The following is a 15,049-nucleotide window of genomic DNA, read 5'->3' on the forward strand; positions in this document are numbered from 1 at the left end:
TACATATATATATATATATATGTATATATATATATATATATATATATATATAGATACATACATATATATATATATATATATCTTCATGAGAACTCTTTTTATTTATTCTTAAAATTTATTCATTTTCAGTAGTAGCTTTTTTCTTTTATTTTTCCAAACAAGGGCATCAATACTAACAAAATATGGAGAGACTGAATCACTAATACTCTGATTGGTGGACCGATTTATTGAAGATTGGGGCACTACATTTAAAGATAATAGTTAAAGTATCACACTAGTACCTTCCGAAAATCATAGTAGTCAAATTTGTATGGATGCTAAAAGACTTGTTTTTATAAAAAAAAAAAAGGGATTCTTTTTAAAGTTGTGAGGAGTCGACTTTTTCAAGTGAGGTGCGCTTCATTGGAATATATGTTCGAGGATTGAAATCTCCAAGCATGCATGAGCTCTCAACACGGAGATTGAAGGAAATAGTTAACATTGCTTACAACATAAATTAAGAAATAAACATGAGCACACATATAAGTATCAAGACTATCAGATTGTTGGCAAGACATACGAGATCAAAACTTGACTGATTTAAACGCACAATTATTATTCATAATTGTTTATGATGTTGTTGAGGAAGTTAGAGAACACCTAGCACTAATAGATAACGTAAGTGCATATAAGGGCATAACGATAATGTTCACGAAAAAGATAAGATATATTTGAAATTCTAGTGCAGCCCACTCTCTCAATTTGATGTTAACATAAGCTTGAAGATTTGTCACAATATGAAAATCCTTTGATTAAATCAAAAAGAGTTTGCAATTTTATCTACAATCATGAATGGGTGACAAGTTTAATAAGATAATTTACTAATAAAAATACTGTTAGTCCAACCATCACAAGATTTACTATTACTAGTTTGACTTTACAAAACATTCATAGAGTAAGGAATTAAATATAGGTGATGTTTACTCTCCAAGAATGGAATGATAGAGCATTGACCAAAAAATATGAAGGAAAAAAAGTGTATAAAATTATCCCAAGTGATTGCTTTTTGGCAGGGTGCGATATAAGGTCACAATATTAGAAAGCCTTTAAGTGTTGTGAACGGTTGAAGGTGAAAAATATCCTACAATAAGGTATATATATATTGTGTTATAGACATAAAAAAGACAAAAAAAAAAACAAATAACTTAGGTATAGAAGAATCAGTTTATAAAGAGAGATGAAAAATTATTGATAAGATATAAGACAATTAATTATACTGCTACTTAGGTTCTATTGAATATTGTCTAAATCATCTATTTCATTATTATAGTAGCTTTTTGAATGACTTGAAATTTAAATTAATTTTATAAATGTATGAAAATGAATGATAAGCTGGTAAGAAGATTTTGAGAAGCTTGATATACAACATAAAAAACTCATCGCAAAAAAGAATATTGGCATGAGAGAGCTACCCAATTAACATGCAAAACACATTCAAGGGTGCAATACCCTAAATAACCAAACAAGTCAAATTGTTTCAACAATTATGTCTCATTTTTCTCACCACTTGAAAATCTAAACTATTTATATAAATTTCTACATCTGATTTCAATCAAATTGATATATAAAATTTGTATATGAATTATTAATATATTTGATTTTATAAAAAAATCATTAAATTACTTTAATCATACTATTAACCTAATAATTATTAACAGCATTCAGCTATTCCACTAGTCAAGCCATGCAACAGGTTGATGGATTTTAAGGGTGCGGATTAAGTGGAGTAAGTGATTTTATATTATAAGTAAACACTTCATTTTGCCACTTCTCCCTCTCCCGTAGCCTTCGTTTTCTTGACCAGCACAATCCCGTGAACAGTTGGGGTGTTGGAATGGAGAAACGAGAGAAGCTACTCGCAATTTGGAGACTAAAGAGGAAAACCAAACAAAAAATTAGGAGATTTTGGAAGCTTATATGTATGATAACTATGTAAATTTGCAATTAAGTATCAATATTTGTAGTTTAATAAAGCTAATAAGCCCCTTTTTATTAGTCCATGTTAGCCCTGAGTTGCAGTTCTCTTTTTGGTTATTTGGAGAGGAATTTGAGGCAGTAGAGAGGATTTTGCTGTTAAGGTAAGGTGATTTAGTTATTGGTGCAAACATGTATGATTATTAGTAGTTAATTACATCTAAGCTAAGCAATCCCTTTATTTCTCCCTATTATGAGGGTTATTTTTAGGCAAACCGAGAGCAACTAGGTATTGCTTGTATACAATTAGAGAGGGAAACAAAAGTAATTAGGGAAAAATAGAAAAAGGAAATCTTACATGAAAGAAATTCGTTTTGACATAAAACTTCAATCAACAGTTATTTGTATTAAATTGAGATTGATTTTAAAATTTCATCAATAGTTATCAATCATCTGTTATTTATGTTAGAAAGCGAGCTCGGGGTTGGTGAGCCTAGGAAAAAAGTCATTGCGAGACTATGCTGACAATATAGGTAAGATATTCAATTGCTAAAATAACAAGCAAATTATCTGTAGAACTGATACTTACAGCTACTCATTAATATATCCTACTTTTGTGTTTTTGCGTTTAGAATTCTTTCATATTGAGCACATGTGATTATGTTATCAAATTTACTTTTGTGTGTTTGCATTTAGAATTCTTTCATATTGAGCACATGTGATTATGTTATCAAATTTGTATTCATGTAAAAGTTTACCCGCTTATTTTTAGTTTATAGAACCCTTATAGAAATATAATATTAAGTGCAATTGTTGACTATTACCAATCACGCTATATTTCCTATTCATGCTAATTAATTTGATTGTTAACAGGTACATTCATGTTTAGCAATAATGACATGAAAATAATTATAACAGGTAAAGATGACGATAGAAATGGCAAATATGATATGATAGGTAGATAGTTATACTAAAGACTTGTATAGGAGAAAATAATAGTTCTAACACGATTGGCCTTGATGAGAAAATGATTGTCCAAGCTCTTAATGTTAAGGTTGGGGTGGACTAGTTGGCATAACTGAGCCATTGATAAAGCACAACACTAGGATGATCAACAACCTTCATTAACAATTATGATAACCGACATACTGGATGATGACTCAATGAAATGAAAAAATGTTAAAACCTATGCAAATATAATATAATATTTTAAAGACAAAAAATGTTAATAAAAAGGATGAAAATGAAAGTGAAGTATATGTAAATATGATATTTCTTAGTAAAGTGACTGACTGACAAGTCAATTACAGTTATGTATATTTCTGACAACTATTTTATATTCTCTATAAACATATTTATTCATTTTACTGTTGTTATGCACATTAATCACCACCAACAAGCGCATTATTTCTTCATTATATATTTGAATCATATTTTAGCATTATGTATCTCAATAAGAATATAACTCATCAGATATTATAATATTGATTTTCAAAGAGGGCAAGGAACTACATAGATCATTAGTCATGTGACCTACTACTTTGTATAACTTTTTAGTGTACATTTTTGGTTGTTTATATACTTAATATAGATATTGGATTGCAGGGTTCGCATAATTTCATATTAAAAGTAAATTTTTAAAAGCTCTATATGTTAATTGAGGATTGTTTATATAGGCTTCTTTATTAATGTTTGATATCAATAAATATTAGAAGGATTAAAATATAAGAGTTTGCCTACAATGATTTCGTAAGACTAATTTTCCACTCAGTGAATCCCGATAAATACAAATCAAAATAAGTGTAAATGTGAATTGAGTTTAACTACGTACTCTTCTTTACACCTCTGATTAACCAAAAAGGATCAACGTGGGGCAATGATAATGATGAAATGTCTATCAGCATTGCTTAATAATAAAATTTTTAACAAGTTTGTTTAAAATGTAATTAATATTAATCTCATTTTATTTTTCTACTAGTGGTTCAAAGCTTTAGTGGAAGTAGCATAACGATGACAAAACAGATTAAGCACATTTATAGTCAAAGTCCTATGTCTAACATGTTAAATTTCTACATGGGAACTAATTTAAAGCACATTCAACCAAGTGCATATAAAAAAAAATCAGTTGATTGTTGTTGTTGGATAAACAAATACAAAAAGCTGATGACCATATAATTCGTGAAGATTTCCAATCAGATGATAAATACGTGGTTAATCATCATGAGGAAGAAAATGCAAAAAAGCTTTGTTGCATCAAAAAATAATGAAATATTGATAGTTTTGCTACTAATGTAATATAAGTTAGTGGAAGTCCATAAATATCCGCAAATGCCGACAAAGCCAAACATCAAAATACATCAAAGGTTGGTAAAACACATTAGTTGTGAAATATAAAATAAATTGTCATTTAATGTTATCTTATTATGGTTGTATTTATTAAAATAATCTTTATGCAGGAAAAAAAAAGCATCAATTTTTGATAAGGAAGAAAGTAAATGGGAACACCAACAAGAGAATGACGGAGAAGACGAAAAAACTATTAGATATCAAAACAATCTCTAATTGATACATTATTTTAGGACACAAAAAATGACATTTAGGATATAATTCTATCTTATGTTAATAATGTTAAGCTTTTCAACTCAAACATTCTATTTAATTTTTTTAAATTACGTCTTATAAAAATTAAGGTTAATTCCTTCATGAATTTTATGTCTTTTCGAATTTTTTTTCAAAATTTTATAACTTGTATTGGTGTTTTTAATTCAAAACCTACACTGCAATTCATTTTTGAAACCTAAATTCAATTCAATTAAGAAAATTGCCTCAATTCCTCGTATATTTTTTGAAGCCTTGCCAAAATTCATTAATCATTAACGTGTGACACCTATTTTTTTGATTTTCTGGGCTACTATCATATTTAGAGAACAGCTAAGTCAATCGCCAACTACCACCTGCCATAGTCTAATGACTACCAACAAACGATATTTGACTACCTTCAACTACCGACATCCAACATTTGCTTCCTAGTCATCTAACCTTTCTGCCTATGAAGAGGACGATTGACCCATCCTTGTCTACTTTTTAACGTTCCCCAATAAACATTGCCTAATTTTTGCCAAAATTTGACATTCAACTTAACAACCACCAACATTTTATCACCACATGAGCGGGGGTCAACCAAGTCAATCGCCATCATCACTTAACTTATGACATTTATTGTAACCTCAACAGCCTGAGGTGCACCTCTCTAATTGTGTAATCTTAAACATGTCACTAGCCTTATTCTAAATATCTAGAGGTAGGCTTTAGAAATCAACATTTTTTATCAATTCTTGTTAAGTTTTGTCAGAGGTCTTAAATATACTTTTCAATAGTTCTTGTTAAACTTCTATTTATTTTATCTATTAGAAATATTTATTGCCTTCCTAATCCTTCAGCGATAATTTTTTATAACCTCTAATTGTTGTATTTTTCTACTATTATATGCATATGTCCAAATAATTTGAATTTATCTCTAACTCCCCTCAAAGAATGACACTCTAATATATCCTTTAATATAATATTTATTTATTTTTCCAACACTACAATCTTCATCTTAACATTCTTATTAGTAGGTGGCAACTAGTTTAATTGAAAAGGGCTTTATACACTTTTTGCTAAGGCCTTTATTTTGATCTTCACCTACATTATAATAAACTCATACCTTACGGACTTTCAAGTGGGAAAAAAACAATATTAATGTTCTCATTTGCTTGAGGAAAAATTCTCTATGAATGACTTTTTCTATTGCCCGAGATTTGTTTAAGAAATTTATCACAATACATCGAATCCAAAATGTTAGAAAAGCATTAAATACTGATCAAATACATATTTCACGATACATAAAAACCATAAATAGAATATTCGATCAGATATACAGCTTCAACACGTCCCCCAAATCAGCAGAAGAAAAGAAATGAGAAAAAACACAGCTTCAATTACGTCAAAACTAATCCAGCTAACTCACAAATGCAGTCGACGAAAAACGAGGAATGATTCCAAGCAAACCTGGACAAGGGAGGAGACTGGGGTTTGATCAGCGTAGCAATCGCCTGGCTCCATGTTGAGGTACGCAGTGGCGCCACGCGCCAGCTCGCCTGCGGCCTCTACAGCCTGAAGCTCCGCACACTTGGTTCCCTGTGCGTAGAGGAAGCCCTCTCCGACAACCTCGTCGTTGCGAGCGATGACACAGCCGAAGTTAGGGTGGGGAGCAGTGTGCCCCGCTGAGTAGTCCGCAACTTCCGCTGCCCGAATGAGGAGAGCATTATCATGTGCCGCGCTCGCAGCGCTGCAGATTGGGCGAGGGCCGCGGGTAGGCTTGTGAGCTCTAGAAGAGGACGAAATCGGAAGCACGACGAATGACGGCCGAAGAGCCATGGCACAACGAAAGAGGCCGCCGCGACGGAGATAAAGATTTTCCGTTGTGAACAAAAATTTAGAAATCGTCCTAATAAAAAAATCTTTTGAAAAAAGAATTTAAAAAAAAATTGAAAACAACAAAGTTGGCATCTATTAATCAATTTTTAAAAAAATTATTATCTGTGAAGACTGCATAACACATATTAAATGGAGAGATTATTATGTCTGTCGCCCAGAAGTAGCTCGACGTCGGGCGACGGATGTAATAATTTTTCTATTAACTGTGAGTTCCGATCTATTAACTGTGAGTTCCGATAAGCATATGTGATCATCTACACAAAAATTTTCTCAAATTCTCCAGACTATTTATCGATTTTCGTCTTGAGTAATTTTCTTAAGAAAAAGGCTCACTAAAGCTTTTACTTTTTAATTTTTTTATCAAAAAAAGTATGATCAATAAATAAAATTAAAATTAAAAAATTTAATAACATGGAGAATTATTTAAATTTAAATGTGTAAATTTATTTTATCACAAAACTTTTTTACTTTGAATTAAATTATGGTCAAAAATATAGTTTTTATTATTACAGCTATTATTATTAGTAAGTTGGAAATAGAAATCAACCAATTGGAAAAATATTTACATAATAATTATTGTTTGAGTTAAATTCTAGAAAAAAATTATTTATGTAAATGAATTTTAAAAATATTTTAGTAGTTTAATAAACAATTATTTTTTTTGGGGAAGATTTACTTATATAACTCTTTTTTCATATTATTTTACAAACCTAAAGCTTAAACTTTAATTTTTAGGAATGTAAATAAATGTGTACTTTACTTTTCAGATATATATATACATAAGAATTGGGTTGTAAGTAAATGCCCCAATCTCTTTTTGTACATCAAAAATGTGTCAACGCAAATCTTAAGGTAATCCAATGGAATGAAAGACAACAAGACAGTCTAATTGGTCCCACTGACAAAAACCAAAGGACATTGTATCATGATAGTCAAAAGATGGAAATATCATGGGTTGTTTCTTTCGATCGGAACTCTGAGTCGACCGAACAGAAGGACATTTGGATGAGAGATAGAAGGAGTTCAATCTAAGAGGCAGTCGTTTACGATCAACCATCCCATTCAATTTTGGATTTCCTCACAAAACGGCCAAAGGCCCCTGACAAAATGTCTCTTTGACTTTCTGAGAAAAATCTTTGTCCATGAAAGGCTGCCCATCTCATTACAGTGGCACACCCTATGTCTGACGGCTCAGTTTATCCTGATAACAGGAGCACCTCTTCCCGGAATTTTCCCTTGAAAACCCGACAATCAAACTTAGGCTTACTGGAGACCTTCCAACCGATTGAGAGTCTTCCGGTTGACCAAAGGCTCCCATCTAACTGAGTGATAGGGTCGTCACTGGGTGTCTTTATTAAAGCAGTTATGAATACGAAAGGCACCAAAATCAATAATGAATACGAAAAGGAGCCAAAATAGATTTTGAATATTAAAAGGCGCCAAAAATAACCTTTAACAAGCCTATTGAAGCAAGGCCACACAAGTAATTTACATTAGGAACCCCTCAAATCTATAAGTAGGGAGACATTTCTATAGTAAAAGATTATTGATTCGTCATACCTAAACTCTTAGATTTATAATGCTCTCTCTCTCTCTACCTCTCTCATTCTCTCAATGATTCTTTTTCCCAACATTTGCTCTATTCCTTGGGCGTGATTCATAGAACAAATTTGAATTCAACATCCTAAAGGGTGAGGGAGTGTGGATCATGCCAAGAATTAGAAGAGGAGCACAGCACGAGGAAGAAACACATATGAGAAATACCATAAATATAAAGTGCATAAGGTAGTTTGTGTAACAAGTGATCCAAGAACTTAGAGATTAGATGATGTGTTAGATGACAGTGTTGACCCAAACATTACTCAAGGGATGAGAGTAGGCTCCCCGGGATAGAGCCTTCAGGAAGAAGAACCTGAACCCCAAGGTCGTTGAGTGGCTCAGGGGACAAAAAGACATAAACACTACTAGTGTCAGAATAGTGTCAGGTTTGAATAGACAATAATTTGGGCAAGTTAAGGCCCACTACCAGCACGAGAATGCATTCTCATGGCAGATCTATGATGCTAATCCACTAGAAAAGCTCAAACTTCCTTCATTAGAATCCTACAAGGGTCAGAGTGATTCGACCAACCATATCAATTCCTTTGTGGTCTACCTTCTAAAGATCTTTGATGCATTGAAGTGTTAGCTATTCTACACCATGCTAACGAACTCGGCTTTGAGGTGGTTTAATGGCCTCCCAATAGGAGTGATCACCTTGTTCACAAAATTGAAGAAGTCGTTCAAGGCACAGTTCGCCAACGCCTAGAAACGCAGTAAGAACTCACAAGCCCTATGGCATGAAAATTATGGGCTAAATGAGAATCTTCATTTGTAAATCACTAAATTCTACAAAGAGATGTTGGAAGTGTGGGATCTAGAACCTAAGGTAGGACAGGTTGCCTTGGTCAAAGGGTTGAAGAGCAATTGATTCAAGTGTGCTCTGGGTTTGCAATAGCCCAAGAGCCTAGTTGAACTTCTAAAGTTAGCCAATAGCCTTATTACAATGGAGGAGTATGTCCACACTTCCTACTAGAAAGACAAATTGTTTGACCGTCACTCACAGAAGAGAGCCTCATGAGAAGATGGGTTGAGGTTGAAGGATGGCCTCGTCGAGTCATTCTCCTCAGACACAAAGATAGTTGACCACCTTTGGGCAGTAGAGGGGTCGATAAGAACGACCGGAGAGGAGGATAGGGCACGACAAATGACCAATTACCAGACCACTACCATGATTGACAGTAGGACGGCCAGAAGTTACAAACACCCACTTTGTGAAGGATTTTTATGGCAAAGCCGGTGGAGGTCATAGAAAATAATGAGTACCTCAAAGCCTCCACCAATAAGAATTAAAGCTTCTCTCTAGAATGCAAATAAGTTAAGTACCATAGAGACCACAACCATGGCAGAAGACTGCAGGCACCTCCAAAAGTTTTTTAAGGAATTCATTCTAGCCAAAAAACTCCAGAATTTTGTGGCACCAGGGGTGTTAACCCAAAGGAATGGGAAACCTAAAGTAGAAGAAGTTTTTTATGAGTCTGTAGATGCCAACATTATCCACATTTCTTAGGATAGTGTCAGCATTCTTGGGAGGAAACTCGACTCAGCAAGCCGATCAAAAGAGGCTCCGAACAACGAAATTGTGTGTCGTCTCTTTCAATTAAAAGCAGAAGCCTTGTCCTTCTATCATCTTTACTGATTGAGAATTGTCGTCAAATGGAAACCCCTACAATGATGTTGTTGTGGTTACAATGATGATAAACAATACCAGATTGATAGTATTATGGTTGACATTGATAGTTCAGAGAGCATTCTATTCAAGTTAATCTTTGATAAGATATATTTTTCAGTCGACCGGATAGTGATCCCAGTGAGCCCTCTCTATGATTCTCTCATAAGAGAAAGGAGGCCCTGAGAACAATCGGGCTATCAGTCACTTGGGGGGAAGGTGACAATTAGTTTACAAATATGGATGCTTTTCTTATTGTTGTCATCTTTGGTCGATTGCCCACTACTCAATGACTTCAAAGTCATGGCCTCCACATACCAATGCTACAACAATGTATCCATATGACAGAGAAATCATCACCGTTCAGAGGAATTATGGCAGTCTTGAACATGTTTTCTCCAAGGGTAGATAATGTAGAACAAGAGTTATTCGATATCTAGAACTAGTAAGAGGTGGTCTCGAGATTGATGAGGCCACACTAGAGATTACTAAAGTTGATGGAAATCTGGGTAAAATTTTATAATATGTGTAAATTTTGATGCAGGACACAAAATCTACTAATACAGACTCTTTGGGAGCACCGAGACATTTTTCTCCGGTCGTCCTCTGATCGGGCTTGCAATTACCCAATTATTTAAGCTCTGAAAGATGACCAGAAACTTGACTCAATTTATATGCAATGGCTAGTATGCAAAATAAATATGTTATAAAATTAATTAATGACATACACACTAGGGGTACTACACAACTATATGTATTGTTTCAAGTAATATAGTATTTTCTTTAAAAACCTCCGTATCGAACCCACAGCGAATAAGTGAATTTCTATGTCAACTTAGAAATATTCCAACTCAAAATGTAAACAAAATTTGTAGAAGAATAATATCGTACTGTTTGTAAAAAAGTATAAACTAAAGTTTTCTAATTCTAAATTAAAGCTAAAAGTAAATGCAAATTTTCTAAACTACAGATGTGTCAAGGAGTACAATTATAAAAAAAAAAGACTTTCCCCTGCAAAGAGGTTGTGATCAATTTAGGAATCAAATGGTTAAAGATAAAAATGAGGTTTTGTGACAAATAGGAGCATACCTATTCTTTACCCTCTCCCAAGTGCATAAACCAAGTGCATAAAGAACATGTGCATAAAGAACATTGACTAATCTAAAGTTAAGTTCATGATTGATATGGTTGTGTTGAGTTGATTCTAGCCTCTCACATCCAGATTACCTAGTGTACCCTCTTTATTAGGACCAACCAGGCCTCTAGTTTCAAACTAACAACAAAATTGATAAAGGCTCTAGTCTGTCACTCTAGATTCATCAATTCTACGCCTATTAAAACTTATCTCCCTATTTATTTGCACTCCCCCTTGGACTTGGCTCTCCTCCATCTAAGGTTTAGTGTGGTACTCACTAGTTGGGTGAAATCATAGCCCTCTCAGGTCATGTGTTTTGCAACAGATTTTAATATCACAAATGACTAGTTTACAAAGTAAATTAAGAACCGGTGAAAATACCATTTAAAATTTTTGAAATAAAATAAATCTTCAAAACATTCTAACCCCACACATGATTAGTTCTTATTACAAGGAAAAATATAAGAATACTACTCATAATTAATGGGGATAACAAAATAAAACATAATATATATTTAAAACCAAGTTCACTAAATAAAACTTAAACAAAAGTACAGATACTTTTCTCAAACTCTTCCCCAAGCAAACCTCTAAAGTTCCTTGATTGATCTTGACTCCAAAAGACTCACATAAAACTCAATAAACACTCACAATCACAAGACTAACCACACTCTCACTATGGTGGCCGCCCACTCCATTGGTGGTCTAACCTACCCAAAACAACTTCCCTTTCTTGTGTAAATCTTTCCTTTTAATAAAGCTCTGAAAATTACCAAGTTTCACTTCAGAAACCTTTTCAAATTTTGTTCAAATTCAATGAATAAAAGTCAAACTGCTTTTGTCGCCTAGGCGCCCAACCGTGGCCCCTAGGCGCCCAACCGTGGCGCCTAGGCGCCAGCCTTTTAGAACATCCTGGCACTTAGGCGTCAGGTCAATTTTTATTCTTTAGCTCCATTTGACATATTTTTGCTCTATTTTTGCTCCTTTTGATCTTAAACTCCATTTCTTGTAGCTGAAATCAAAAACACACAAAATATCTTTCATTAAAGTGCAATATCCTAAAAATGAGCATGAAATGCACATATAAAAATAGGTAATTTTAAGGCATGTCAATTCCCCCAAACTTAAATGTTACTTGTCCTCAAGTAACCCTTGTACTATGTAAACCAAATATAATAACTTATGGTAGTGGGTTTCACTTAAAGAATATTATGGTTTTGCCCCGTAAATGTGATAGCAAAACTTTTAGAAAAAATTTTCAATAACTCAGGCTAGAACTAAATGTAAGGATATCCAGTAATCAAGTTTCAAATTCTAATTTTCTATTCATTTTAAAATAAATGTAATTTGTCACACTTAGGAGTCTTAGAAGAATTAAAAGAAAATAATTATATGAGAGTTCTACTAGTAAAGTACTAATACTTTTAAAATTAAGAATAAGCTCAAAAGTGTAAATAAGTTTTTTCCTTTAAGATAATTCAAGTAAAGATAATTTTTAATTAGGCATCTCCTCAAGCTTCTTCCCACATATTTTTCTTTTGATTTTGCATTTTATTTTTGTTTCAGGATCATTTTCAATCCATTCTTTTCTTTTATTTTTATGTGAGGATTAATACATTTGAATAGTCTTTAATGATTCTTAACTTCACTATCTTCTTCCTAAATTTAAAAATGTCTCACACTTCTTTACTTGATAATGTGTATTAGCTTTAAAAATGATTTTTCATAGTCTCAATTCTTTTTTATGTATATATCTAAGATTCCTAGTGTTTCAAAAATACAACTCTTCCTACTCTGAATAGTAAAAGCATATTCTTAATCTTTTTGTACTAAATATCTTAACTTTAGAATTACCCTTTATTACCAAAAACTTTTACTTAAGTCTACTATAATATTTATAAAATCAAAAATATAGTTATCTAAAGTTAACACCACATACTATGGGTTATTTTAACATAATTTTAAAAATATATAGTTTATTGAGAACAAATAAAGTTTAACTTTAAAAAGTTTTTCGCCCTCCTCCAAAATTGAATTTTTAAATAGTATAAAACATTACAGTACCTAATAAGTGTGAAAAGAGAAAAAGTTAACAAAAATTATTTATAAATGGGTTCTAAACATGGAAACAGTACAGGTGCAAGTAGTAAAAATAATAGGTGTTAAGTAGTAGTAAACCTAAAATCAACATGTATAACATAAAAATTAAAAAGTAAAAGACTTCTCTAACACACTGGAAATATTATATAAATTGGAGCAAGAGTAAAAAATAATGCAATAAAATAGGAAATGCAACACATGAATTCAACATACATCAAAAGTAACTAAAATAAATCAAATATATATCAAGGAACTACATCAGAAAAGTCAAGACTTCCTAATCATCCTCCTCCTCATCATCATCATCATTAACATCTTCATCCATCTTCTTTCTGCACTCAAAATGTGGGTAGTGAGGATAATCAGAGAGCTTAACACTATGATTACCACACAAAAAGCTCACTAAGGAAGTGTTGAAGCTAGCTTCATAATCACTCTCCCTTCTCATTTATTGTTCTAAGTGGTTCCAATGATCTTCATTATCCTGAAGCTGACATTGCATTAAAAACATATCAAATTGAAATTCCAGTGTGATCTTGAAGTTCTTCCTAAATACTAGGGGGTGGAGCAGTTGCACTAGAGGTAGAAGGCCAAGAGATAAAAGTAGATGGAATATCAGAAGCATTACCTCAAGGTCTTCCATATATGTCCACAATAGCTTTTCTAATAGGCTTTAGTGGCTTAAATTGTTCCTCCCAAGTTTCATATTTAACTCCATATCCTTTACAGATAGTAAGATAAGAGAAGGAAAGCCCAAAGCTGCAGAAGAGCTAGCTCTGGCGGTTGTGTAAATAAGCTTGAAGATGAGAGAGCTAATGTCAATGGCTTTCATCTTCTGAATGCAGTAACTCAAAATGGCTCTCTCTCAAGTCACCTCACTCAAATAATTTGAAGGAAGTAATCAAGCAGAAATAAAGTACTGTCTTGCTTCAATGGGGCATTAAATGCAGAAGAGGAAAAAAATTACCTTATGCTTGTTCCTGATCTTCCAAACTCCACGCCCATAAGTAAGGTAAACAATAATTTCATCTAGCTCTAATTTAGAAGGCTTAAACTCTAAATAAAAGCAATCCAAAGTAGAAGGTAAACCATATAAAACATTCATCCTTTCTTGAGTAAACTCAACTCCCCTATCTCGAATAAATACTTCCTCCTCTGGCACTTTAAGTAGATTTGCATAAAACTCCCGCAGTACAGAAATAGCTGTTATAATGTAAAGTAGCATAAATCTTCTCAGTGTAGAGCAGTAATCAAATTTTCTACCACACCACCAGGATTAGAAAAACTTCACTCCACAATAAATTTTCTTGACAATAGAAAATCATTATGTCTATCTTGTGCTTTAAGATTCACAAATTTTATATTGTCAAAAACCTCTTCCCCTTACCTCTCTGTCTTAGGAGCCATCACAAAAATCTAGAGAAATTCAAAATAAATTTCATATATAAGTTCTAAAGGCTCCTACAAGTAATTTCCATGCAAACAAAGATTCCAACCATGGATTTCTCACTAATATATCAAAAAAAAAATTTATTTTTCAGTAATTTTTAAATATAGAAGAAATCCATGGTGAAACAACAAAATTTATATGCCAAAATGTAGATCTAACCTTGAGAAGATGAAATCCAAAATTTTTTAGTCCAAAATCTCTAAGATTTGTGAGCTTTGGAAAGCACCTAGGAGTCGATTTTTGTGAATGGGAGGAAGAAGACAATAGTTCAAGTCTAAAAATGGCTTTGGTCTGGTTTATTTCGCGATTTAAAGCGTATTTGGCCAGTTCAATTGGACTGACACTTAGGCGCTGATTTTGGGGCCTAGGCGCACTGTTGTGCATAAGTCCGGTGCGTAGCGGCCAAGTCTGGTGCCTAGGCACCAGACCCAATTTTTGCAAAATTAATTCGTTAAAGTGTAGCATAGCAAACCTATGGTCCCCAAACCATAATTACATCAATTTAACATTATTCCACTAATTAGTTATCTTCCCAACATTTCCCAACTTCCATTTTCTCAATTTTAACTTCCAAAATTCAAATCATCCAAACAAACTAACACCATAGAATTTCTCACAAACTTAACACAATTTCATTCACACTAACAAAGTTTCAGTACAATGG

General features: G+C 32.9%; 1 protein-coding gene across 3 annotated transcripts in view; it reads right to left on the reverse strand.

The window, feature by feature from the left end:
* The window catches only part of LOC110023559 (riboflavin biosynthesis protein PYRR, chloroplastic), an 80,737-nt gene extending 74,334 nt beyond the window's left edge, over positions 1 to 6,403 (reverse strand). For all 3 annotated transcript variants that reach the window (XR_002293916.1, XM_020723048.1, XM_020723042.1), the window contains exon 1: positions 6,004 to 6,403. Coding sequence is in view for 2 of the 3 variants with exons in the window: in XM_020723048.1 (XP_020578707.1) it covers positions 6,004 to 6,372 (369 nt within the window). In the remaining variant the exon portion in view is untranslated. The remainder of the gene's footprint in view (positions 1 to 6,003) is intronic.
* Positions 6,404 to 15,049: the final 8,646 nt, after the last annotated feature.

The sequence above is a fragment of the Phalaenopsis equestris genome, unplaced genomic scaffold (genome assembly GCF_001263595.1).
Source record: "Phalaenopsis equestris unplaced genomic scaffold, ASM126359v1 Scaffold000002, whole genome shotgun sequence".
NCBI classification, from domain to species: Eukaryota; Viridiplantae; Streptophyta; class Magnoliopsida; order Asparagales; family Orchidaceae; genus Phalaenopsis; species Phalaenopsis equestris.